Raw genomic sequence first — 27,546 nt, forward strand, 5'->3', positions numbered from 1 at the left:
TTATGTTGTTAGTCTTGTGACGGGTTTATGATGTGGTTCACACCTCTCCTGGACATAGGGCTCCACATATTTATATGTATATGTATGTATGTATGTATGTATGTATATATATATATATATATATATATATATATATATATATATATATATACACACACACACACACATTAATACACTCACGCTCTCTAGCCTTCAGTCGCAGTGCCCTGCTGCGTGGCCCACCTCTGGCCTAAGGATTGGGGTTCTCCTGACACCCCTGATAGGAGCTGACTTAAATCCTGGAGACCTGCTGGCTTGTGGCTGGGTCCTCTGACCCCTTGATTAGACCTCTGCCCCGTGGCTTCTGGCTGGGGCCTCCTGACTCCGGGTGAGACCTACCGTCTCCCACACTGGGAGCGGTCTCCAAAAATGAGCGCTTTGAGTAATTCTCAGACTTGACTATACAATGACCCTGCACACCTGTGAGCCAGCTTGCAGGCCTCTAGCAAAACCTGGCCCCAGGATTGAATGTTCTGCTTCAGAAATAGTTCTGAACCTTGCATTAACCCTTAATAAGACTCCTGGGTCACCTTTAGTGACAGAGCATTTCTCTGTTATATACCCCCCCCCCCCGTGTTTCCAACCGGATGGTAGGAGATGCAAGCTTTTAGCTCTGGCACCATTAAAGGGGAACTCTGCTTCCACTGACCCATGTAGACCTTCCCAGGTCTTCTTCCTGACATGCTTCCACAAGCACTTTTGAGACCTTAACAAGGTCCTCCTACCACCCTTCAATCTTAGGGTCTTAAGAATACCTTTGTTTTCTTGGTGTATTTTGGCTTTCCTGACACCTTTTCCCAACTTATTGATGCTGTCCTGACGCTGTAGGGAACCTCCTGTGCTTAACCCCAAACCCCTTTCTTTCTCATTTGTATCAACATCAACCACTTTATGTATTTTTGGATTCAGTAACCCTTTTGTGGTTACTCTTCGCAACCAATACCTCATTTGCAACAACGTGCAACATCAGTTCATCCATTTCCCTGTTGCCGTTACCAACACTTTTATTTTCTGTCAGAGTGTTTCGGGGTACTTCAGCTTGTACCTCTTTGTGGGTGATGGGTAGATTTACCACTACTGCCGCATCTGTTCTGGGCCCTTCCTTCACATGAGGTTTAGCGGTTGACAGTACACGCGCCATGTACCAACCACTGCTCGGCCACACCTCGGAATGCACCAGCAGGAATGCACCTCATCACATCACCATATGGAGAGACTTCCACCATGTCTGTCATTTTTGATTGCTCTAGCAGTTCCCCTGAGAGCCTTTTGCACACAGCTGCCGCTGGAAGCACTCTCGCGGTGAACCGTGAGACCCCTTTCCACAAAAGTAACCCACATTGTAGTAACTAATTTCTATCAATATTTCTTAACAACGCCTGTACCCCCTTGTCTCCACTGATTGGTACTACGCAGTACCAGGCCGCCCATCTGTGGTGGATATACACAGGGTTTTACCAATTCCAGCATTTCTAACAACATCTCAGTTATTTCCAAGGATCCCACCTCCAAACATAGAACTTTAGGGACTCTTCCCTTGCTAGTGACGTGGAGGAGCTCATTTGCTAAGACTTGAGAGGCCGAAATACTTGAGGAGACCTCCATCTCAGGAGGTAACTGACACAACTTGCGGCTCCCTTTGAGCACTGCCAAACGCATGCGTCATATTCACCCTCTGATTTTTAGCAATACTGAGCTTTTCCAAGTCATTATCCTTTAACTGCTTTGAGACATACAATAAATAACAGCTAGACTCAAAATTGGTTTACTGAATCAGATCAGGCAGCGATTGCGATTGGTTGTCAGAGGTTACAGTGTATCATTACCACTCGCTGACTGGCTGTTAGAGATTACAGCACACATTATGGCTCACTGTTATTTTCTAGCGGTTACAGCACATGACTTCTGCTGGTTGATTGGTTGCTAGAGATTACTGTACATCAATACTGCTCGCTGATTGAATGCTAGAGGTTACTGAACATCTATACCACTCACTAATTTGTTGTTAGAGGTTACTGCGCATTATCACTGCTCACTAATTGGTTACAAGAGGTTAGTGCATAGCATTACTGCTCACTGATAGGTTCCTAAAGGTTACAGCATATCATCTCCTCACTGCCTGGCTGCATAGTCACATGCACCAAAATTCAGGGTGCTGTGGCACCATGTTACTTTTACAAAACATGATGTTATGCTTAATGACCACAATTGTAGGCAGGACTTTCAAGCATGCTTCTTTACCTCCCCAATGGGTACCATTCAATAGAAGTGATGGTGGATGTGACCTCAGGGGGACAACACCGAGTCCACGAGGCTCTTGGGCACCACCCACCAGGGGTTCAGACCACACCCTATGTCAGGCAATTGAGACCCGAATCATCTGCCCACCAGCGGCCGGAGAATAGACTGATCGCATGGCAACCAGTGAAACAAATGTCAGCATGATGACATCGTCATCCGACGGCCTTTGTGCGCTGGATAACCGTCACAGGGACGCCGACAAGCCAGACCCCATCTAGTGGGCACAGCCATAAATGCAGAGGAAAGAAAACTCCAGAAAACATCATTGCTAATGAAAGATCTAATAATACTAGAAAACTAAATAGCTAACATTACATATTCACTTTGCATAAATAACAAACACATAAACAGAGACCATTAATGCCCAATGGATCCAAATATAAAAATATATACAAAAAGGGGAGTTTATTAGGGATCCGGGACATGAATTACAGTTTATAATTTAGAAACCGATCATGTTGACCATTAATAAGAGAAGAGAAACCCAAACATTTACTGATGATTACAGAATCCATAAAGGAATGTTGTTGATTACATATTAATTTCATAGACCTGCGACTTTAATCCTTCTAAGACGGGTCTAAAAGAAATAGACTCATTCAATCCTGAAGGTGACGTGGCAGTTAGACGGAATATCCATTTCTGCTCATGTTGAAGCAGAATCTTATTCCAATCACCGCCACGTGTCCCCTTGTGAATCCGGTCCAAAATCAAAAACTATATCTTGGGAAAGGAACCCCCGTGCACAGCAATCGCATGTCTCCCCAAGGGGAGATCAGGATTGCATGTTTCCATGGCATGAATGTGTCTGTAGGCCCGTTGCCAGAACTCCATTTTAGTTTTGCCAGCATAAAAACAGGAGCACTTACAGAGAAGTAGATACACTACGCCCTCTTTTTACAGTTGCCGTAGTGTTTAAGTTGATATTTCTCTCCATTTGGTAGGGTAGTAGGATATTTAATATGCATAAATCTGCAATACTTGCATCCTCCAAAAGTGAAAGTACCCCATCTTTTACATGAGTCCCTGCCCGTACTGCCTTTAAATTCACTAGAGACTAGAGATTGTCCTTGATTGACCAAGCTTTTCTGAAGGTAAGTGCTGGAGTCGCAGGGACAAAGGCAAAAGCAATAGGATCCATAGTGAGCATGTGCCAGTATTTTTTCACAATCCTCCTAATTTCTGTATGTTGATTAGCAAACCTGGTGATGATCCGAATAGGACCCATTGTTTTTGATGTATTTGTTTTATTGTATAGGAGATTGTGACGTGTATTAGCACATGCTCACTTAAATGGCTTTTTGAGGCAAGTATATCTCTAACCCTGTGCTAATTTTCAATGCATCTGCTTCTCTTTTAAAGACAGTATCTTCTGTACAGTTCCGTCTAATCCTCAAATACTGACTGTAAGGTATTGAGGTTTTAAAAAAGAGGCTGCTGGTTAGAAGACAATCCTTGCCCTTGTGTATGTGGACAGCCAGAAATGTAATAGAATCTATGTCATAATTCATGGTGAAACTCAGATTGAAGATGTTGTCGTTGATGGACTGAAAAAAGGAATGAAGTAGTTCGATAGAACCATTCCAAACCATAAAAATATCATAAAAATATAGGGGGAGTGGTTCTCTGATACACCAATCATATGTTCCCATTCCCCCAGGTACAGATTGGCGTAGGATGGGGCACAAGTCCCCATCGCTACGCCCTACACCTGGAGGAAGTTGGAACCCTTGAAGGAAAAATAATTGTGTTGTAAAATAAAATACAGTGCATCAACAGCAAATCGGTTCAATGTACGATCATCTTTACTAGTCTGAGAAATAGTACTTTCAATACAGGCTAGCCCCTGATCATGGGGAATTTGAGCTATAAAGTTCCTCAATATCAATGGCGACCAATAGAACTGTAGGAGGAACAGAGTCCATCTACATTTTGCAATAAATGTATCGTGTCACGTACATATCTCAACAGGTTAAGTACATGCGGGCGGAGATATGCATCAACAAATCTACTTAGATTCTCTGTGAGTGATTCGTTACGCGAGATAATTGGTCTACTCAAAGGGTGTTGTACATTTTTTGTGACTCTTTGGCAAAGAGTAAAACGTAAGAGTGCGTGGAAAATCTGTGCGTATGAATTCCCAATCATTCTTAGATATCACATTATTGGCATAAGCACTGTCTACCAATTCATAAAATTCTTTTTGGAATCCCATGATTTTGGTAATTAGGACAGTACCATTGTTTATTTTTAAGGATCTTCTCGCACATGTCGACATATTTCTGTTATCCATGATCACAATATTACCCCCCTTATCGGAGAGCTTTATCATGATCATGGAATGCGATGCCAGGGATTGAAGAGCCTCACGTTCATCTGCAGACAGATTATTGTGGCCCCTATGGTTTTACTTTTAATCTTCTAATCTCATTACATGTTAACTTAACAAATGGCATGACATTCGATTTGATTCTCAGTGCCGGGAATTTATCAGATTTTTTCTTATTAATTGGTCTAGTTGGATGTATGATTGGTTCGCCTCCCTCATCCAGATGCCACAGAAGATGTTCCAGATCAATCCGATTAATCAAGTCAGGGGCATCATTTTCCCCTAATAAAGCAATAAGTGAAGCTTAAGCTTTCAGTTCTTGTGGTTCAAGGCAGGGATTACTCAATCCCTCTTTGTAGTATAATTGTTTAAGAATTATTTTTCTAGCAAATGGTTGAAGATCTTTAAAGATCTCTAATTTATCGAGATCATTGCTAGGACAAAAATTTAGACTTCGTGCTAGAACCTATGTCTCCTTGGATGTCAGAATATGGGTAGATAAATTAACACTATTTAGAGGAGTCTCAGATGAGGAATTAGTGGTCAAATTCACTTGTGATGTAAAATCAGAAATTTGTTCAGTGTTTGATCCCGAAGGATCTAATCATGATGGTGTCGTAGAGGTATGAGCCTCTGTGCCCTGTGCATAAGATTTAGAGAGTGGATTAAGTGAAATATTAGTGGCAGAACAAGCAACAAAAAGTAGGAAGGGAAGAACCCAAACCACCTGGAATGTTACCCAACACCATGTGAGCACTTTTGTTCAGATTGCTAGAAGACGCCTATTCAGTGATGTATTTTTTGGTTAAATTTTCATGAGTCCTACCCCCGGGTGACTTCCTTTTGGTTTTATGTGATATATTAAATCTGGATGATCCTCTAGAACAGGGCTGTCCAAACTTTTTTTTTAAAGAGGGCCAGATTTGATGAAGTGAACATGCGTGAGGGCCGACCATTTTGCCTGACATTCTTAGAACCATTAAAATAGGTCTGTGTGTTCGTTCGAGCACTAATACACTGCCCAACAAGAATTCTCTTGCCTTTGTTGCACTCGTTCCCGACACACAGGCGAAGGCTCTGCTCTTTAGGGGTACCGTTAATTCTTAATGGTACCCCACACATTGGAAAACGTGGGGTGCTTTTGGTACAGTGCAATTAAAAGAAATAAAAGCTCAGGGACTTCTTTCCCTGCATTTTTGTGGGTAGGGAAGCCCATTGAATTGAATGGGCTGCCCTACACGCAGCACACAGCCACACAGATGTGAACCAAGGGCTTGTTCACATGTCAGGTTGGAGGGGCAGTAAAACCACATGGTTAAGCTGTTTTTACCACCACCAACTTCTCCCCTTTAGCTGCAGAGGGAGCAGCTAGGGGTGTACACAGGCTGTGGCTGGAGCTTGAGGTATACCCAGGGTGAACGGTCCTGCACTGCAACTACCCCACAACTGTGTGGATTGCACAGTTGTGGTATAGTGATGCTGCATTTACAGGCTTAAAACAGGTGGTGAGGAGGCAACATAATGCCTCTTTACCGCCTTTCAAATGCTTCTGAAAAGTGATCTGGGCATGGATTGCATCGGGGTTGAAGGGTTGCATCTGGGCATCGGGGTTGAGCGGCATGCTGATGTCACCGCCATTCCCCGTTGGTCTAGGAAGGACAGGCAGTGATAAAGACAGAAAGCCGGCCGGCTCGTTATTTTATACACACGCTTGTATACGGCTAAATTGTGAGTTTAAATTCTTGATATTTATATGTTTTAATAAAAGTCATTTGTGGAGTTGCGCTATGGGACCTCTTCTGTTTGTTTTATCCCATTAATATCTATCAATGTGGCTGGGATGACGCTCAAAGGAGGAGATATATAGATTGGAGTCACCAGCGGTGTATTTTGATACGAAGGTCCAGACTGGGGGTTAAATTTGCAGGCAAGTTTGATCTCCTTAAAAAGAGATCTGGCTAGCTGGTAAGCCTCACTGGAACTAGTGGTGGAGGATTCTTATCTTGGTGCACTTGTTTCATGCTTTGAGGGTGCTGTGTGCGGTGTCACCTAAGAGGACTGAAGTTTCATTTTCTTATCCTCCTGCCTCTATATTTAACCATCGGCTTTTCATCTATTTTTGGACTATATACATTTGTTTTTCACTATTGCTTTTTATTTTCATTGAAGTTTGTAATATCAATAATTTTGTATATATGGTGGGAAATATGTTTTTTTCATGTTGGTAATGATTTATTTTAGCACCATTATATGGTATATGAGTATATATCACGCATTTTTATGATTTTCAGCGCAGCTTCTTTTTCTTAATTGGTTTTCATCGTGTGTATCTCACATTAAGTTGCAGCAGGAGTTCTCTAAAACTTTATTTTTTCACAGATATTCATTTATTTATAGACAGCGCTGTATTTTCACCTTTTACAGTTTCACACAGGATAGTTTAACGATTTGACAATCTACTTTAGAACTAGTATTTAGGTCTGAGTGTCTGGATAAGTCCACCTCAAGATTGTATTCTCATATTAATTTCTATCCTGCCATTAGAGGCTCTCAGAGCCAAGTGGGCGTGAAATATACCAGATTTAGATATGGAGGATTGGAAGGGTGTGTGGGATTGCCCTCTGTGATCTTTGATATCGTTAAGAGGTCGTATGATTCAATATAAATTGATACATAAAGCATACATTACACCACATAGACTTAAAAAAGATAAAATCCTGTGTGTTCTTTGGAGTGTTGGCGATGTGGCACAAATCAGGGGGATTTTACACATATTTTCTGGACTTGTCCATATATAGCTATCTTTTGGGTGGAAGTGGTAGATCTAGTGAACTTTATCACTTCTGCTCCCTTACCGGTTTTAATGTCTGTTTGTTTACTGGGCCTGGTAGAGACTATTCTTCCCACAGTGTCCGAGTGATTGTTAGCTAATATAACATTATTTTAGGCACAAATTTCGCTGCATTGGAAGAAACCTTGGTCCCCTACGCATCCATACTTAAAACAATTGGTAAATAATAATCTTCCATTGTATAGAGATACTTATATGAATAGGGGCTGTCCTAGTAAATATGATAAAGTGTGGGCAAGGTGGTTGGACAAACCGTATAAAGCATTGAACGCCCATGAGGGTCATTGTTTATAATAGGTATGCTCCTATTTGAGAAATGTCAGGGGTTATTGGAGAAAGCAGGAATTAAGGTTTACTTTAAAAATCGTTTGCTTTTTTATTTTTTCTCTTTTTTTTTTCTTCTGTGGATTAATAATTACTACTGGATTTTGAAATTGTATATATATGAAGTGTGTGTGTGTGTGTGTGTGTGTGTGTGTGTGTGTGTGTATAATATGTGTATAATAAATATATATATATATATATATATATATAAAAAATTATTTTACTTCATTACATTTTATACATCATTTTGAATTTCATTGTTGTGTCTTTGTTAGCTCTGTTGAGGGAGGTATTTCATAGCCCCCGGAAACACATTGGCTTTCTGTCAAAAAAAAAAATTCTACCTTGGAATGAATATCTATCCAAATGATCAGATTTTGGTGTGGCACTTCAATCTCGGCTTTTCTCAAACAAACAAACCAATGAGGCTGTTAAGCCTCTTTGGCATGGAGAGTCTGCTGGCCCCAATAATCCAGAGATCTCATTTGAATACTTTTATACCCCTTATAACATTAGGATTACCATAAGCTAGCCTTCCAAATTTCCTTTCTACTTCTAGCACAATCATAGCATTAATTAAAGGTAATCTTAGTATCATGATAGAATTTCTTGTTTTCTGCATTCAGTATTGAAGATAACTTCACTTTGTTATCAAATAAAAGGAAGAAAAAAATATGTTTTTGTAAGTTTTATTGTAATTTTGCTTCATTTCTCTTTATAGACCAGGCTGGCTCTACATAAACATCTGACTAAGACTTTGGCTGCTCGCTTTCTTCCGAGCCATCTGACGCCGACGACGGTCTGCACTCTACCTAGTCCTCTTACTCTGCGCCCTACCACAGCTGCTGCCCTCTTCCAGACCCCTCTTCTGGGACCAGCTCTTTTCCGAAGTCCAACAGCTGCTATTCGACCTTCTCCAGCACCCATAATGTTTGCTCCATACTAGCCTGGCCCCATGTATTATAGGACTGCAGAGGAACTAGTACAGAGGTGAAACTATATTGATTGCAAGACCGCCACCTCCAGGGAGTACAAAATTCTATATAATTGTCGCTTCGCTCATGACCCAAAGCACATTTGCCATCTTGGATATGGGAGCTAGCTTTCCAAGCCATAAAGTCAACAGACAAGGATGGACAGCCATAGTTGCTCATGTCAGACTGTGTGAACAGATGGTGGCAGAGGAAGTCAGTTTCCACATCTACCACAGCACTGGCATCAGGAGACAGTGACTTTGGAGAAAAAACACAATCCCTCTGTTCTGAGATGGTGAGGAACTGATAGCAATAACATTGATTTAGTGGACATGGCTTGGGATGTAAAACTGGAAAAAAACTCAAACATGACCAAGATCCCTATTTAATAGATAATACAATGTCAATGTCAGTGACTATGCTGGTGCAAACACACAGTGTTATTTGTATCTTGATGTGCATAAAGGCATGATACAGCTTGGTTATCCCCAGGCGTGGTAAAGAGAGGTGCCTTCATATAAAGCAGATGTCTAGATGTGATAGTGAACAAGTCTTTATTCAGATATTTAAATAGAAATAAAATAAATCCGGGGATGAATGCAATCAAGTAGATGAACTGAAAACAAAGATATAAAATACTATGGGTGTAGCACAAATTTGGGGGAACAAAGGTGGCAATAGCAATGCACACAGTTTGTAAAGATTGAAAGCTCTTCTCTTATTTGAAAGTTCTGACAACTCCTATTAGCATTTTTGTAGCCAAAACCATGTCATTCCATTTATTTAAATTATTTTTTAAATGTAACAATGTATCAGAGATTTAAAAAAAAAATGGTCATAACCCACCATGGTGTTATTGCACTGCATATAGACTTCTGTCTTCAGTAGCTATAAGGCGGTCACCTCCTTCTGTCACTGGGATTTATCAAATTGCCAGTTTAAAGAACTGATAATACTTCTCCACAGCCTCCTATCAAACCTGCCCAGTAGAATCAACCTAAAAGGTGTGATCAATTGCTGTTTGGTAATATCTACAGTTTTTAAGCTGGCCATACAAGTTACAATCTAAAAACAGTATATGTTAAGCCAAAAGTTTGAATAGCGCAGAGAAGGAATAGAACGCCTGTCAGTTTAACAGTCTATAGGGCTCCCTTAGAGAGATCTTTCCTCGCTTTCTGTTCTGAAGACCTCCTATTAGACAGGAAGTGAGGAAAAACAATGAGGTAAAACAATGTCAGCAGGACACGGAGTAAGAGTAAATCTCATGAAGCCCCAGATAGCAGTAAAAAATTGACAGGAAATCAAACCCTTCCCTGCTCAATCCATTACATTTTTATCTTGGCATACATGTTTAAAACAAGTAGATAGTGCTAGGGCCTAACTGATTGGATATTAAAAGAATGGTTTGTGACGACAGGTGTTCACAGTGCATAGTTGTTGAAGAAATATAATTTTTTTATTGACACGTAAAGCCCAATATAATGCAAAAATATACCCTCAAAAAAGCTGCTAGAAAGTCCTGCACAGCAAATGGATTAAAACTTTTTTTTTTAGTGCGTCTGTGTCATTATGTCTGAAGTCATAAATAATTAGTTCCAACCCTACTTGACAGCAATGGTCATGTTTACTCATTTGGGCCATTACTGGTATATCATATCTAAATTATCACTTCCTATTTGCCTAGTGTATTGGGTGCCTCCAATGCTTGACCCCATAGTTTATTATCACAGGCTGCGCTCTTTCTCTAACTGCACCACTGCCACTGGTGTTAAAATTAGACATTAGCTAAAGAATTTAAAACGTTTATTTAACGGGTGTTATCTGCTGCTTCCTCTCTTTTAGTTTTACAGGGCCGGAGTCAAAGACTTGTGCAATATAGAATGGTAAGTAAAGAAGATGCACTAGCAGAAAGTATGTTTTTCAAGTGTAATAAAACATAATATGTTGAGGATCAAACCATATAAAACTGGATAAGGTCAAATTAAGTCTTATACTTTTAAAGATAGGTACACTAAAAATTACTTGCTGTAATGAACTGTTGCAGCAACCATAGAAAAAGTAGACTTTTATTTCTAAGCAAGTTTTCTAAAGCCAGTGTAAAAAAACAGTTAAGCCTCCAAAAAGGAGACACAATGTTGTAATCATACTTCACACAGTAATATTTGCACGCTTTAGGAGGCCCCCTTCCAAATTAACATTGAAGATAGTACCTACAACAGCCATTGAAATGCTTAATTTCTAAATGGCACTGGGAAATTTTCAATTGATATATGACTAGTTTCTATAGGCAACACCTATTCCTCCCATTTTTATATACATCTAGGTTTACACGTAATCTTTTCCATATGCAGATATATACAAAGAAACTCGAATCGACCAATTTCACCTATACTACTTTTGGCCAAGAGGACAAGCTGGGCATAGATGTGTAGTTTGTTCATTCAGCCAGCTGGCTAAACTAACAAAATAAAACAAACAGCTTATTCTATCCATGCAAATGAGGTGGATGGGGAACCCCCCCCCCCTTCCCTGTCGGGACATTGTATTCTGACAACAGAACCTGGCATTGTCAGAATACACTGATCAGCAGCTGCCGCCATTGATCGACAAAGGTTTACCAACTGGTCAGTTTGTCAACAGTCATTCTAATGATAGACATCCGTTGAACAGGGTCAGCCACACACTGATCTAAATTCAGATGGTCCCTGCTAAACTGGTCAATTTTCATTCTGTCTATGGCCAGCCTTATGTTTAGTACAATCTGTCTATGGCCAGCCTTATGCCTATTACATCAACCGGTTCAATAGAAACAGCCCTTGTGTAGGGCAGCCAGTTCTGACAGAAGCTGGCCATTCAGCCAGTTTCTGTCAAAGGGTCATGACTGAAAAAGGTCTGATGACTGGCTCCCAATCACGCTCTTAGCCAATGGCTAAGAGCGCTGACCAGAGTGTTCTGGCAGGGGGATCCCCCTGTCAAGACACAATAGCTCAGAAGGGAAGATTGCTGTGCTAACATCAGATTGTTAGTACAGCAGCTCTGATATTAGCTGTCAGTTTTAGTGTGTACTAGGCTTTAGGTATGCCATAGATACATATCTTCCTTTTTACAAGTTACTCTAGCACAAGGACCCACTGCAATGCTAACCTAAAGATGACAGTGGAACATGTACAGTGTTTTGAAACTTACTTCTACACGAAAGCAGAGAAGAGGTTCAAGCCCAATTGGATCAAGTTTCTTCTTCATTTTAGAGAATTTTCCTGTGCAGTAGCAAGCACCTCTCTCCTCCAGTGGTAATCATATTGGCATTTTAGCAGTTCAGAAACATCCTATTAATTCCAAATAATGCTTGAAACTGGGATCTTAAGTCGACACCACTGAACCTTCTATGGCCACTTAATTTGCAAAACTAGAGAGGCGTTGTGGGACAGCTGACCCTTTTCCCCATTTAGCAGCCCTCCCCTATCCTAGAGAATATTAATGTCACAGTACAATGGTGTGCAGCAACCCTTAACTGTTTAAAGTGTAATTTCTGACAAACATGGGAAAATTAAGTATATTAGTACACCACTGCTGTTTCACTTGCTGCTAAGGAGGCGGGTGACACAGGAAGCCTCAACGATGACCAGTGATATTGTGACTAGCTTTATGCTATTAGAGGTGTACAGGTCACAAGTAATATGAATGCTTTGGCAATTCTAACAGTGCAAATGCTGTATGTATAGTTAAGATTGTATGAAACTGCTTTGGATTCCACTTTAGAAGAAACCAGTGTTCAGCCAAATTGGCATGGGCAGGATGTAGTTTAAATAAAATTTATACTGGCAGCAATACAGAGGCTGCCCTTTATGACTTCCTTCTGAAAATGCTGGCTGTCCCTGATATTAATAGTTTCTTAATTGCTGACCTGGAAGAAGTAGGACTATCAAGAAATTCAGAATGAAATCACAACTCCTATTCTGTATATTGGTTCTAGTTGGTTACTCAAAGTACTGAAGTAACTGGATCAGTGTGACAGCTAGGAAATGTGAGTTTTCTAAAGGATAGGTCAGTAATGACCACATTATTCCACACCTTCTCATTGCAGGTTTCCTTTGACACTTCTAGTTTCTGCTGATTCCCAGAGTCTCACAACAGCTTCTCATAATTCATAACATCTGCCGTAAACACAATGCATACTTACACAATGCACTTACAAAATGAAAGCGCCTTTTTTTTTAATGTCAGAATTTCTGTACTCCCCATACAAATTAATGAGAATACAAAAGCAGCTTGAAGCCTGTTGATGCAGCATAGACAAAGATCAAAGTAAGGTCATAATGTGGTCTACTGCAGCTCAAATGCTCCTGTGAATAAACTCTAAATGTCCATACATTCAAAACCCATAACATTTTTGGCATAGTTATTCAGTTACGGAATTTATTCCTTAATAATAAGTGTCCAAGGCAGCCTCCACGTTGGCCCTTCTTGGGGACAGAAGATATTGCAAACACAAGAAAAGACAGGAGTGTCTCTAATGCCACGTACACACGACCGGACTTTCTGTCAGACTAGGTCCGACAGACTTTTGGCGGAGTTCCGGCGGACTTTCCGAACTAACGAACGGACTAAGTCCATTCGTAAGTCCATTCGTTTTGAACATGATGGCATAAACGGGACTAAACAAGAAAGTTCAATAGCAAATAGCTTCCCTTGCGTTGTATTTGGTCCAGCACACAGACAAACGGTTTTCCCGATTTTAGTGGAATTGAGTATGTTGGATAGATTTGAAACATGTTCTATTTCTAGGTCCGTCTGATTTTATTTATTTTTTTTGAAAAACTATCGGACTAGCCCACACACGTTCATATTGTCCAACGGACTAATCCCTTTGGACCTAGTCTGCCAGAAAGTCCAGTTGTGTGTACACAGCATTAGACTACCAGTAAAACATACTTTTAGCATGCAAAGTGGGCAGTGCTCCCCCTTAGATGTGGCTATGAAAGCAGAAATCTATAATGACGGTAGATAGGCTTAAGAGATAGACTGTCTTAAGCCAAAACTTAAAAGAAACTTGACATGTTTCAGAGCAATTCTCTTCAGGAGTAACAACATTGAAGTATTTTATCTGTACTGTCCACATCTGAGGGTACACACTATCCACTTTGGGTGTTTAAAGTATGTTTTACTGGTATTCTTGGAGGCACCCCTGCCAATGCTGTAGCTGTTAAATTGGGTATGGACCCAACTCTATTTTATAGTGTGTTCACTGTCCTCATATGCAAATCAAAAACAATATTTTTTCCAATGCAATCATCCCACCTGTGCAAACCATTAAAAAAATAAATTTGCAAATGGTAGGATCTACAACACTTTAAAAAGAGAACTACCTATTATCCTAAAAATCCAAGATCCTGAAGAAAATTTGAAAAAAGAAAGGAATGATGTTCCATTTTTAATCATTAAAACTCCATATTTATTGACCTTAAGGCATGCAAGGGGAACAAAGATCTCCACCCAGATGAGCAAATGTAATCACATGTCAACATAGACATAGAACTTAAAGTAACTGTAGTGATGTCAAATTGTTCCAAATGTGTCTAGTAAAACATAAAAGTCACTTTCCGCTGTGTGTACGATTTCACATGTGTATAATGCCATAGGGCAATATGTGGTGGAGTGTAGTACATCATACTCAAGTTTTCATAAACATTGTCACTTTGAGGGAGATTTACTAACACTGGAGAAGCCAAAATCTAGAGCAGTTGTGTATGACAGCTATCAACTTCTATCTTTCATTTTCAAAGTGTAAGTGAAGCTGATTAGTTACTTGGCACAACAGCTCCAGATTCTGTTCCAGTTTTACAGCCTTTTATTTTTATATTCCACCAGCACAATGGCCATATATCAATATTATTATATTCAAGAAAAACTTTTAAAAAAACAAGAGTTTATATAGAGCAGGGGTCTCCAAACGTTTCAGTATGAGGGCCACAATGTATATTTTACAAATATTCGCAGGCCAAAAAAAATCCCCACTAGAGTCCTCTCTTACATCATGGTGCCCACCAGAGTCCCCCCTTACATCATGATGCCTGTTAGGGTCTTCTCTTTCATCATGGTGCCGCCCATTAGAACCCCCCTTACATCATGGTGCCCATCCTATTCCCCACTTCACCAAGGTCCCCATCAGTATTCCCCCTTATATCAGGTTTCCCATCAGAGTCCCCCCCCTTACATCATTTGGGCCCAATAGAGCCCCCTTACATCATGATGCCCATCAGATTCCCACCTTCCATCATGGTGCCCAACAAATTACCCCTTTTATTTATCAGGCTCACCATCAGTAACCCCCCCCCTTATACCAGGGCCCACATCCAAGTCCCCCCTTACATCATGTGCTTACATAAGCAGCCTTTGCTGACTTTAATCTACAAATCGATACACACTGAGATTACACCAATGACCCTAGCTACAGGCTGGATGTGACCAGTGGGCCATAGTTTGGAGACCCCTCATATAGAATATATTTGCTGTTAATAACTGAGTACAGTCTAGTAGATATACAGTATATTCCATTCAGGGTGACAAAATCCAAATGAAGTCTTTGCACATTTATAAAGTAAAGCTCAGTTCCTCAGAAGGTGATACAGTAGTTTACACCAGTTTAGAAATGTCATAAATCTTAATAAAATCAGTATGCAAATAACCAAACATTTATGCAAAGAGATAAATATGCTTAAAATACCAGGGTTTCAATATTTTCAGTAACAATGTTTAAAAATCAAATAAATGCTATTTGTTGAGATTTGGGCTCCTATGGGTGCCATGAACCCAATTGAACCCATAACTTTTCAACTGTTGTTTTTAGGCAGCTATTGTGGAGCTAGGTTTGGCACATGATTGCTATCTGACCATGCCAGTACTTGCTGTCAGTAATTGTAATATAAGTAAAATTTCAAAATGATAGGGAAGCCGGAATTACAATTGTATTGTGCCAAGTAATTAAACCTTATTGCTGAGTGGGTTACTGTTCACCAGTCTGTCACTTAATGTGCCCATGTATGATATTGTCAGCATGTTTGGAAACATCTAGATGAGCTGGTAAATTGTATAGTTCCTTGTACTGGCCAGGCTCCCATTGCTACATGTATATAATAAACACTTACTGTAGCTGTCAGTCCTTGGTATATCTGGCTAGGACATATTTCACTCCCAGAATGATGTGCTGATGCATCAGTAATGCTGATTATAGATGTTTTTTGTCCGATCCAATTTTGATTCAGTTGCGGAGATACAGATGATCATACAAAGAAAATATTCAACAGCTTAGGGGTTGATTTACTAAAACTTGAGAGTGCAAAATCTGGTGCAGCTGTGCATTGTGACCAATCAGCTTCTAACTTCAGCTTGTTCAATTAGGCTTTGAAAAAAACAAAAACCTGGAAGCTGATTTCTAAACCTAATAAACAAGCTGATGTTAGAAGCCGATTGGCCACAATGCACAGCTGCACCAGATTTTGCACTCTACAAATCAACTCCATCATCCGTATTCACAAAATTGAACTTGCTTAATTCAAATCATTTGTCATTCCAAAAATATGACCTATGTGATGCAACAGATTTTGCCCACTCTGCTGCCCAACACTCTATGTGATCATTTATACTAAATAACATCTCTTATTAAACACCATCTGCCAAGAAAATCTGTTGATATATACCACATCATTGGGCATTTATAAAAAAATATATATATAAATAAAATGATATGAGTTATGTGAATCTTTGTCAGCTTGGATGGAAGACTCCAACTATGGCCAGTCGAATTCTCTACGTGGCATTCCTCTGCTTTGCATGAATATACAGCGTGCAGTTTCTACATCCACAATTACTAATAAAGTACAAGGCAGGTTTAGAGACTGACAATGAAAAGGCAAAGCCAAAAGGTAATCCTGGGGCTGAACATGGAATCTGCCAAAGCAGAGCACTTTATATAGGAAGGCTTAATCTAAAAGAATGTTAGTCTTAGTTTTGTGTCTCAGATATATATGAGCATAGTATGTCAAATATGAGAAAAGTTCTGTACTGTATACAGTTGGATAAATTGTTCTAACTAGCCCAGCAATGGATGGAGTTGAGAAGAGCAGTGATCCATGTAATGGGTAACTTATTATGGTTCATGTATATGCAATCAATCTTGACACTGAAGCTATCAGCCGTCTTAAAGGTAAACTATCCTCTGTGCTTATGTTAAACCTCAAAGCCTTTCTATGTGCCAGGTGGTGTCCCTATACCTTGCTGGGCATGTTATGGTTTTGTGTCCCTTTGTCAGTGGTCTCAAATATTCTGCATAAAGCACAATGATTTATTGGACTGTAGAGTTTACCATCAGTTGGGTGATTAATGCTTCCAAGAAATACAGATCATCACCGCCCACTCAGTCTGCCATAATGTGTAATCTCTGTCTTGGCTTAGTGGTGGCATGGATTTCATCTTGCTACAGAACAAAGGAAGCCACAATTTCGCACTTTTTCTTTCCAATGGCTCTACAAATAAATGTATTTGCAAATCAAATGTTCTGTAGCTGGACTATTCAAACTATTCAGCAATGCTATTTGGGTGACCTGTACCTTCCCCTCTTCCTTCCAGACTTAGGCGACTGTTTATTGAATATTTTTGGATGTACCCAACCAAATGGAGATATAAATAAAGTAAATATTTGATAAGAAATCTGTGTGCATATCTGGTGTTTTATTGGAGCTTCAATTAGGTTTATGTACTGTACTACTATGTTGCATTGTAGTTTTTGACATTGTTTTTATTACATAGTTACATAGTTAGCAAGGTTGAATAAAGACACCAGTCCATCCTGAGTGAGTGTCCACAATTGTCCCTATCCCTGTACATTGCACTCTCACATTGGTCCCTAACCTCAAGGAGCCCACAATCCAAGGTCCCCATTCATATACTAGGGCCAATTTTGGACAGAAGCCAATTAACCTACCAGCATGTCTTCGGAGTGTGGGAGGAAACCAGAGTACCCGGAGGAAACCCACGCAGGCACAGGGAGAACATGCAAACTCCAGGCAGGTAGTGTCATGGTTGGGATTCAAACCAGCAACCCTTTTAACTGCTAGGCAAGAGCGTTACCCACTACACCACTGTGCCACCCTTGTAGTTTATTATTGCTTGTAGTTTATTATTTATATGCAGAAAATGCTCCCACTAATGGCATTTTTTATTTCATGAGTGAAGCCATTATTGTCCTGCTTCTGAAAATACTTTTTGTCTGGCTGTCAAGCTAAATCTTTAGCTATAACAGTTTTTTAAAGCCTTAAGCTGGCCATAAATGGTTTGAATCTCAGCCGGTTCACCAGGGACTGGCCAAGATTCTAACCATCTATGGACAAGATGATTGTACCCAAGTCGATCCATCGATCAACTTGGCTACAGCCAGCATGTCGGATTTTTACATGCGATTATTGCCAGAAGCTGTGCCACACTGGCTGTGAGATTTTTAACATCATCTATGACTTGCCTTACCAGACAAGTAGACAGCAAGCACATTTAAACCTTTTAGTCTACCGTATTTATCGGCATATAACACGCACCGTCGTATAACATGCACCCCAAGTTTAGGAGGGAATTTAAAAGAAAAAAAAACTAAAAAAACTGCTATTTTTGGTCACACTCGGCCGCTCTCTGCTGCTGCGGCTCACAGCAGTAGGTTTGTTGCGTCCCTGTTCTCCATTTCAGGTGCGAATCAGGTCTGAATTTTTGCCTAATTCAGACCTGAAACGCAGCCAAAAGATGCAGAGGACCCTTTTCCAGTGTGGACCGCGGCCACCTCGGGAGGTGCGCAAAACGGCTCCATTGAGAGCCGGTCATACTCTCCTGTCGTGCGAATAGGGTGCAGGGAGACCTCTAGCTATGCAGGGAACTCAGCCTACTCTCCTCCAATGACCAGACTTGTGCTGACATGCCCCCACTGCACAGCCATTCACTGGGAAGCTCAGTGTACTGCTGTTTCTCCTCTCCACAGCTCTTATGCAGCTGAGAACAGAGAGAATTTGATCACTAGGGATGAGTCGAAAACATCCCCCGGTTTGGTTCGCACCAGGACCTGCAAACGGACCGAAAATTCGCACAAACTTTAGAACCCCATTAAAGTCAATGAGACTCGAACGTTCAAAATCAAAAGTGCTAATTTTAAGGGCTAATATGCAAGTTATTGTCCTAAAAAAGGGTTTGGAGACTCGACTCCTGCCCCACGGGACATGTATCAATGCAAAAAAAGTTTTAAAAACTGCAGTTTTTTCGGGAGCACTGATATTAATAACGCTTAAAGTGAAAAAAAAAATTGAAATATTCCTTTAAATTTCGTGCCTGGGGGGTGTCTATAGTATGCCTGTGAAGTGGCACGTGTTTCCCGTGTTTAGAACAGTCCCTGCACAAAATGACATTTCTAACGGAAAAAAAGTCATTTAAACTGTTTGCAGTTTTAATGTAATGTCTAGTCCCAGCAATATGGATGAAAATCATTGAGAAAAATGGCATGGGTAGCCCCTCCTGCCCATTACCAGCCCCTTTGGGTCTTGTACGGATATTAAGGGGAACCCCTTACCCAAATTAAAAAAAGGAAAGCAGTATACAGGCAGTGCAAACAAGACACGGACTGTGCAAGTTTGTTGTTAAGTAGAATCTGTTTGTAATTTTGAACTGGTACATTTTTAAAGTATAGTCCAAAAATCTATTTTTAAGCTTTTTGGAAAACATAGGGAAGGGTTATCACCCCAGTAACATATTTTTTTTCGTCTGTGCACCTCTTCAGAAGATTTCACCTCACTGTCTGTCACAATGACAAATGTTTTTTGAAAATTTGGGGTTTTTAGTAAAACAAGGATTGGGATAAAGCATCAGTGGAGAGGAAACACGTTTTTCCCATATCAACATTTACAGGAGAGAATTTCCCTTCCTAGGAGTGGATTTCATCTCACTTCCTGTTGTCTCCTTCCGTTTGCAAGTTGGATGTTTGAAAGTAGGGGCCTGCCCTATATGCTCTGCAGAAATTTGGGCCTAAGGTGTTGGTGTTGCCACAACATTGTAAGCCCTCAAAGTGACTCTTGGTGGGCGCTGGAACGCCCTGCTGTGCACTATTATATCAAGAATTGTAATTACATGCCTTTGTTGAACAGTGGTAGAAAAATTGGGCCTTTGGTGGTGGTGGTGGTGGTGCTGGTGCCATAACACTGTAAGTCCTCACAGTTACTCTTGGTGGGCGCTGGAACGGGCCCTGCTGTGAAATATTATATCAAGAATTGTAATTACACGCCCCTGTTAAACGGGCAGAAAATTGGGCCTTGGCCTTGGGCACTGGTGCCACAACACTGCAACACCTCACAGAAACTCTTGTTGGAGCGCAGGAATGAGCCCTGCTACAAAGTATTGCTTCAAAAATTTTAATTACGGGGGCATGGCCTGGCTCAGGAGTGAGATGGCCTTAGAGAAAGAGCTCCGCCATCTGGGATCCCAAAGAAGCCCTTTACAGCAGCTACAATCTTACCCGCAAGCGGAATGACGGGTAGGAGTCATTCAGCCACCCACTCTCAGCTGGACCCGTCTACCTAGCTGAGCAGGAACATTCCGGTGATGTTCAAGACTTAGCACACAGATCCACAGGCCGCATCTCAAGCTGTGGACTGTAGTGATGCAGGCAACGCGGCCGCCCCTGCAGTCTCTCAAACGAGCCCATCCTCCTCGCACACATCGAAAAAAGAGAAGTTCCCTGTGGGGTTTTTAAGCAGCAATAAGGATGCAAAAGATTCATAAAAATTTACTTGGTTTTATTGGTCAAAAAACTAGTCATACCATATACAATACATGCAGGAATTAAAATACAGAGTACAGATATAATGCATACATTCATTCTAAAAGAATAAAAAAGTATTCAAATCAATATCCATTTTTTAATTTCAATAACCATCTGGCATGCTTAATACCCCAATGCATTTCAGCCTTGGACGATTTATGGCCTTCTTCAGGGGGATTTTTTCTCTTATCTCCGCATTTCTGCAGGCATATCAAGATGACAATTATTTAACATTGAGCTATATCACTGTTATATATTCATGTACATTAACCAATAGTATTTACCCTTTACCAGAGGAGTCCTTTCCACATAAACCATTCTAAAAGCCCCAAACAAGCTTCTTTCCCGAAGGTGATTCCAGGAATCGCTGTATTTACGTCCACACCACACCTACCCACCTGGGTGGAGGCAGGGGGTTCCAGCCAGAGAGCCCACCGGCCTACAAGTGGTGACAGTGTTAGAGAGTCCACCCACAGCAGCAAGAGTGCCCACTATTGGGGGAGCAAGGCACCTGAAAGTAATGATTGACATAATCATGGTCTGTATTGTTACTTACATAAACATGGCAAATTTATTTTTTTGTATGTAGATGCACAGGGAACTGGTAAAAAAAAAACATAAGGCATGAGATGCAATTTTAGTATGCACCACATGCTCATTATTTATATGTTATGTTAATTAATAATTAATATAATATAGTTTATTCATTTAGTATCAATTATTAAAACTACCACATAGTGATTTAATTGTGTGATGAATTTAACATAAAATGGTGTTGCAGGTAAGCCCGCAATGATTTAGAGTGAAAACACTGTGGTGTTGTAATGGAAAAAAAAAAAATAATGTGTGCATGTCTATAATTGGCTGAAGTCAGTGCCTAAAATAAAGTGATAATAAACCACAAAGTTACATTTAAGTGAAATGTGATAAACATATTGTGTCCTCATAATAAAAAATGTGTGTAAAAATATGTGTAATGATACACTATGCCATAAATCCCTTACATATTCCTTATTAGTTAAAAAGTATTCAATTCATATGCTTGGTCAGTGTAAAATGAATGCTTAGTAAAGCATACAAGCATCGTACACAAACATTGTAGCTCTTTGTATCAATCATGCCGATTACCTGATATTGTAACTAGCTGTGCTGGCAGACAAGACCCATAAAGCCACGTACACACGTAGCCGTCTGTCCGACGTACTTAGTCTGGCGGACTTCCCGCCAGACTGTCTGTCGGACTTTCCGAACGGGCTACTTGCCCACACACGGCACTTTATCAGCGGACTAATACGGCATACAAAGTCCGCCGTACTATCCGCCCTACTTTTAAAATGAACGGACTCGCCCACACACGCGGAGGAAAGTCCGCTCATTTTAAGTTAACTGGTATGGATTTAAAGGGGAACCCCAACGCCGAAAAAAATCGGCGTGGGGGTCCCCCCCCGGTCCACATCAGACCCTTGTCCGAGCACGCTACCCGGCCGGCCAGGAAAGGGGGGGACGAGCGAGCGCCCCCCCCCCCTCCTGAGCCGTACCAGGCCGCGTGCCCTCAACATGGGGGATGCCTTGGGGAAGGGGGGGCCGCGCGGCCCCCCCCACCCCAAAGCACCTTGTCCCCATGTTGATGAGGACAAGGGCCTCTTCCCGACAACCCTGGCCGTTGGTTGTCGGGGTCTGCGGGCGGGGGGCTTATCGGAATCCGGGAGCCCCCTTTAATAAGGGGGCCCCCAGATACCGGCCCCCCACCCTATGTGAATGAGTATGGGGTACAATGTACCCCTACCCATTCACCTGTAAAATAAAGTACAAAAAAAACACAACACACAAGATAAAAAAGTTTATTGCACAGCTCCGGGGGTCTTCCGTCTTCTGGGGTCTTCTCGCTGGACTCCTCCGCTATCTTCTTGTAGCTCTTTTACTAGCAGAGGAGCCCAGCTTTCTTCCTCGCCGCCGGCCTCTTCTTCCGACTTCGGGGGTCTTGTCCCCCTCTTCGGTTCTTCTGCCGGGCCACCGCGCCTTCTTCTAGCTCTTTTACAGGTGGTGGCCCGGTCTTCCGCCGCCGCCTTCCGTTCTTCTCTTCTTCAGATGTTGCCTCGCCGGGTCCTCCGCTCACAATGATGGGGACCGGGCACGCGGCGACTTATATAGGGACAAGGGGCGGGGTCTTCGGTTGATGTCACATGGGTTGATGTCACATGGTCCCGGAGGATGCTGGGACTGTCGCCATGTAACATCAACCCATGTGACATCAACCCATGTGACATCAACCGAAGACCCCGCCCCTTGTCCCTATATAAGTCGCCGCGTGCCCGGTCCCCGTCATTGTGAGCGGAGGACTCGGCGAGGCAACATCTGAAGAAGAAGAAGAAGAAGAGAAGAACGGAAGGTGGCGGCGGAAGACCGGAAGAAGAACCGAAGAGGGGGACAAGACCCCCGAAGTCGGAAGAAGAGGCCGGCGGCGAGGAAGAAAGCCGGACTCCTCCGCTAGCAAAAGAGCTACAAGAAGATAGCGGAGGAGTCCGGCGAGAAGACCCCCGAAGATGGAAGACCCCCGGAGCTGTGCAATAAAGTATTTTATCTCGTGTGTTGTGTTTTTTTTTGTACTTTTATTTTACAGGTGAATGGGTAGGGGTACATTGTACCCCATACTCATTCACATAGGGTGGGGGGCCGGTATCCGGGGGCCCCCTTATTAAAGGGGGCTCCCGGATTCCGATAAGCCCCCCGCCCGCAGACCCCGACAACCAACGGCCAGGGTTGTCGGGAAGAGGCCCTTGTCCTCATCAACATGGGGACAAGGTGCTTTGGGGTGGGGGGGCCGCGCGGCCCCCCTTCCCCAAGGCACCCCCCATGTTGAGGGCACGTGGCCTGGTACGGCTCAGGGGGGGCGTTCGCCCCCCTTTCCTGGCCGGCCGGGTAGCGTGCTCGGACAAGGGTCTGTTGTGGACTTGGGGGGGACCCCCACGCCGATTTTTTTCGGCGTTGGGGTTCCCCTTTAAGTCCATACCAGGCGGCGGGGCCAGCGACGTCTCCTTCGCGGGCCCCGCCTACCTGGAGACGCGCTCGAAATGAGCGGACTTTCCTCCGCGGGTGTGGGCGAGTCCGTTCATTTCGAAAGTACGGCGGACTTAGTACGCCGTATTAGTCCGCTGAAAAAGTGCCGTGTGTGGGCAAGTAGCCCGTTCGGAAATTCCGATGGACAGGATTACGCGGTACATTTATGGGGGCGTGACCGGATGGAGATGGAGGAAGGTGTGCATGTGTGAGTGAGCGGGCGTCTCGCCTCGCTCTCCCCTCCACGCTGGTAGCGTACCGCAACGAGCGGCGTCTCTCCTCGCTGACCCGCCGACCCTCCCTGCCGTTAACAGGTCGGATGATGGATACGGAGAGCGGCGCCCAGCTGATCGGATGAACAGGCATCCCCCTCTGCTTACCCCCACGTTATGCAGCAGTGAAGGCGCTCCGTGCGAGTTCCGATGGAGGTGGGCAGGCTTCCTCTCTGACTGCTGCTGAAACCTTGGAGTGAACTCTGGAGAACGAGGTCAATGAGGGGAGGTGGTGACTACACTTCAGCTACGTGCAGCAGGGGAATGATACAACGGGAGACACCACCCAGACAAACGCAAGGAACTGGTGAGAGTAAATATTGCCATGCAGGGTGGTGAGCCTGAACTGCTATGCGATCTATGATTAAGATATTGTATACAGGAGAAGGAAGATGGATCATTTTTATTAACCATTACCATGTGTAAACCTTCCTGTTTGTTGTTTCCTTACTGTCTTAACCCTGAAAGAACTTTCTGCTGAGGAGAAGATTGAGGCCGCGTACACACGCGCGGACTGTTGGCCCAACCTTGTCCGCTGAACAGTGTTTGGGCGGACAGTCCGCTCGTGTGTGGGGCTTCAGCGGACAGTTTCAGCGGACAGTTGGACGAACAAGGTCTTACGAAAATTCCGAAAAACTGTCCGCTGAAACAAGGTTTCAGCGGACTGTTCGCTCGTGTGTAGGCTTGTTCGGCCAACTAAGTCTCGCGCATGCTCAGAAAGGATTTTCACGCCGAAAGCTATAATGCAGTGTATAGGACGTCGTATTTTTCGTCCCGTCGTACGTGCCGTTCACGTCATCGCGCACGGTTTCAGCAAACTGTTCGTCCGTCGTGTGTGGCCATGTCCGTCCATGCTAAGTTTGAGCGGACTGTTCGCTCAAACTGTTGGACGGACAAAGTTGGGCCAACAGTCCGCGCGTGTGTACGCGGCCTCAGAATTGTAAAAAAAAAAATTTCTTGGAAGAGACTCTTTATTTGCTTTAAAGTGCCTGGTTATACATTTAAATATAGCGGTTGGAACAGGAGATACCGAGGTCTCGGCATAGCTCAGAGTTTGCAGTATAGAGTGTAAAACTGTGTAGTATGTGCCTTTCCACCCTGTGGCTCTCCTTTTCTCCCGCCTCCTGATGAGAGAGCCTGCCATCAATCTTTTCTGTGTAAATCTCCCCTGCACAAAGATGTTTTCAAAGCCTCAAATCTAAGAACGTCCTGCCTATAAGAGTATTGGGAAACAAAAATTCTCTCCTTAAAGGGACTTTAACCTGCTCTGAAGTGGTAACCTATATAGGTCATTTTGAGAGGCTGGAGCTGGAACTGTCTTGATCCTTTTTGGGAATTTTTAAAAGTGTAATTCTGTGTCGTGTGTGCTCTTCTATCCCTAGGACCCCTTCTTCTTTTTTCACCCTAGGGTGAGAGAAAAATCAAACATACATATATTCTCTGGGGATACTATTGTGGAGTAAAACAAAGTCACCATGCCATCACACCGAGCAACTAAAGCCAGTCAAGCAGCTGCAGCCGCAAAATTAGAAAAGTATGCCCATAATCCGGGTCAGGGGCCTAGGAGTGATTCACAGGCAAGGTGTGTATGGGAAGGTCACAGAAGAAGGCCCCAGGTGATGCCTAAAGAGGCAATGGGAGAAGTGTGTGAGGAAGGTGAATGGTATGGGTGGAGAGAAAGAAGTTTACGGTGTTTAAAGTTTGATTGGCAGGTGGGAGAAGTATGGAAGAGGATTGTTTTTGTGAGTAGAGCACTATATAGAGCACAATTATTTATAATAAAACAAAGGGCAAACATTTATTACATAAGAGAGAATAACAAAGGAGGGCCACGAGGACATGCACCTATAAGGAAACAATGGTTGAAAGCTTACCATATTAAAGGGAATAACAAAGATGAGTTATACACACTAGTTTTTAGGTATTGTCACTGTAATTAGTAATGAGTGAACGCACTGTATTAGAGGGGAGAGGTCTTACTTTATACTCTTGGAATGTTAGAGGGATGGGGGACCTGAAGAAGAGGACGGCAGTTAAGTTATCAGCAATGTCCCACGGAGTAATGCTTCTTTTTCTCCAGGAGACACATTTTACAAAAACCACCACTACACAGTTGGGGTGGAGGGAATACCATATTCAATACCATTCGTGCCATACCTCCTTTTCTAGGGGGGTTAGTATTTTTATTAAAAGGGGGGTTTCATTTAACTGCCTCCAGGTGAAGATAGATGAACAAAGAAGGTATATTTTTCTATATGGTATTTTAGAGGGAAAGACTTTGATTTTGGCCAACGTTTACATACCACCACCATCCACTATGGATATTCTATATGACCTGGTTGAATTTGTGTTGGACAAACCGGAAGTCCCACTGATATTAATGGGAGATTTCAATATGGTCATGGACAAAATATTGGATAGATTCCCTAATGGGAGGGCTCAGCAAAGGGGTATAAGTGAGAGTCGCTTATCGCAGTTCTTGGGAGAAATGGGTCTGAAGGATCTCTGGAGACTCCAGAATCCAATATCTCGATCCTTCTCGTGTCTTTCCACCACATATTCAACCCTGTCAAGGATAGATATGATTATGGGGAACGATGAGGCGGTAGCACTAATAAAAAAAATAAGCTATATGCCAAGAAGTCTATCGGACCACTCAGCAATAAAGAGCTTCTTGGATATAGGAGAGAGAAGCCAGCGAAAAGGGTGGAGATTCAGCCCTACTTGGTTGGAGCTTATGAGGGAACCAAAGGAAGTATTGAGCTCACTTAAAGAATTCATAAACTTGAACACAGGTTCAGCTCCGACAGGGATGGTATGGGGTGCATTAAAGGCCTACCTCCGAGGTCTTTTAATACAACAGATGTCTAAAATCAAAAAACAGTTTGGGGAAAGGGAAGAGAATGCCTCAAGGAGTGTGGTAAATTTAGAAATTCAGTATATCAAAAACCCAACATTAGATAACCAGGGAAAATGGATGAAAGCGCAGCAGGAATATCGTCATATAATGCTGGAGAAGGCCGAAAATAAATTCTTATTTCAGAAACAACTAGTATTTGGGGAAGGGGAAAGGGTAGGTCGGATGCTAGCATACCTGGTGAAAACAAACTCTGCTCCGTCCATGGTACCAAGGATTAGTATGGCAGAAGGTAGGATATCCACTAATAAATCAGATATTTTAGAGAGATTTAGAGCGTATTATGAGGACCTATATCAATCCAACCACGCCGAGATGAGGGAGGAAATGGATACATTCTTCAGCCCGCTGGCTATTCCACATCTTTCGAAAGAAGATGGGGATATGCTAGATGGTCCTATAACGATCGAAGAGATTCGGCGTACAGTACAAGAAATGACAGGTCAGAAAGCCCCAGGCCCAGATGGCCTTCCGGTGGAGGTCTATCGTCACTTTGGTGAGGTATTAATCCCAGAGCTCCTAAAAGTCCTTAACTGGGCGATAGAAGAAGGAGAACTACCTCCCTCAATGAGAGAATCAAATATAATAGTGTTGCCAAAGGAAAACAAGGACCCCCTTGCCCCCTCATCATATAGAC

The 27,546-nt window shown here is 42.4% G+C and overlaps 1 protein-coding gene across 2 annotated transcripts in view; it reads left to right on the forward strand.

Annotated features, from left to right (window-relative positions):
• ZNF385C (zinc finger protein 385C) overlaps window positions 1–17,524 on the forward strand; it is a 619,764-nt gene extending 602,240 nt beyond the window's left edge. For both annotated transcript variants that reach the window (XM_077459559.1, XM_077459560.1), the window contains one exon: window positions 8,566–17,524. In XM_077459559.1, coding sequence (XP_077315685.1) covers window positions 8,566–8,790 — 225 coding nt within the window. In that variant the 3' untranslated portion in view covers window positions 8,791–17,524. The remainder of the gene's footprint in view (window positions 1–8,565) is intronic.
• Window positions 17,525–27,546: the final 10,022 nt, after the last annotated feature.

Source organism: Lithobates pipiens, unplaced genomic scaffold (genome assembly GCF_037356315.1).
Source record: "Lithobates pipiens isolate NorthernLeopardFrog02 unplaced genomic scaffold, aLitPip1_a1.2 Scaffold_28, whole genome shotgun sequence".
NCBI lineage: Eukaryota > Metazoa > Chordata > Amphibia > Anura > Ranidae > Lithobates > Lithobates pipiens.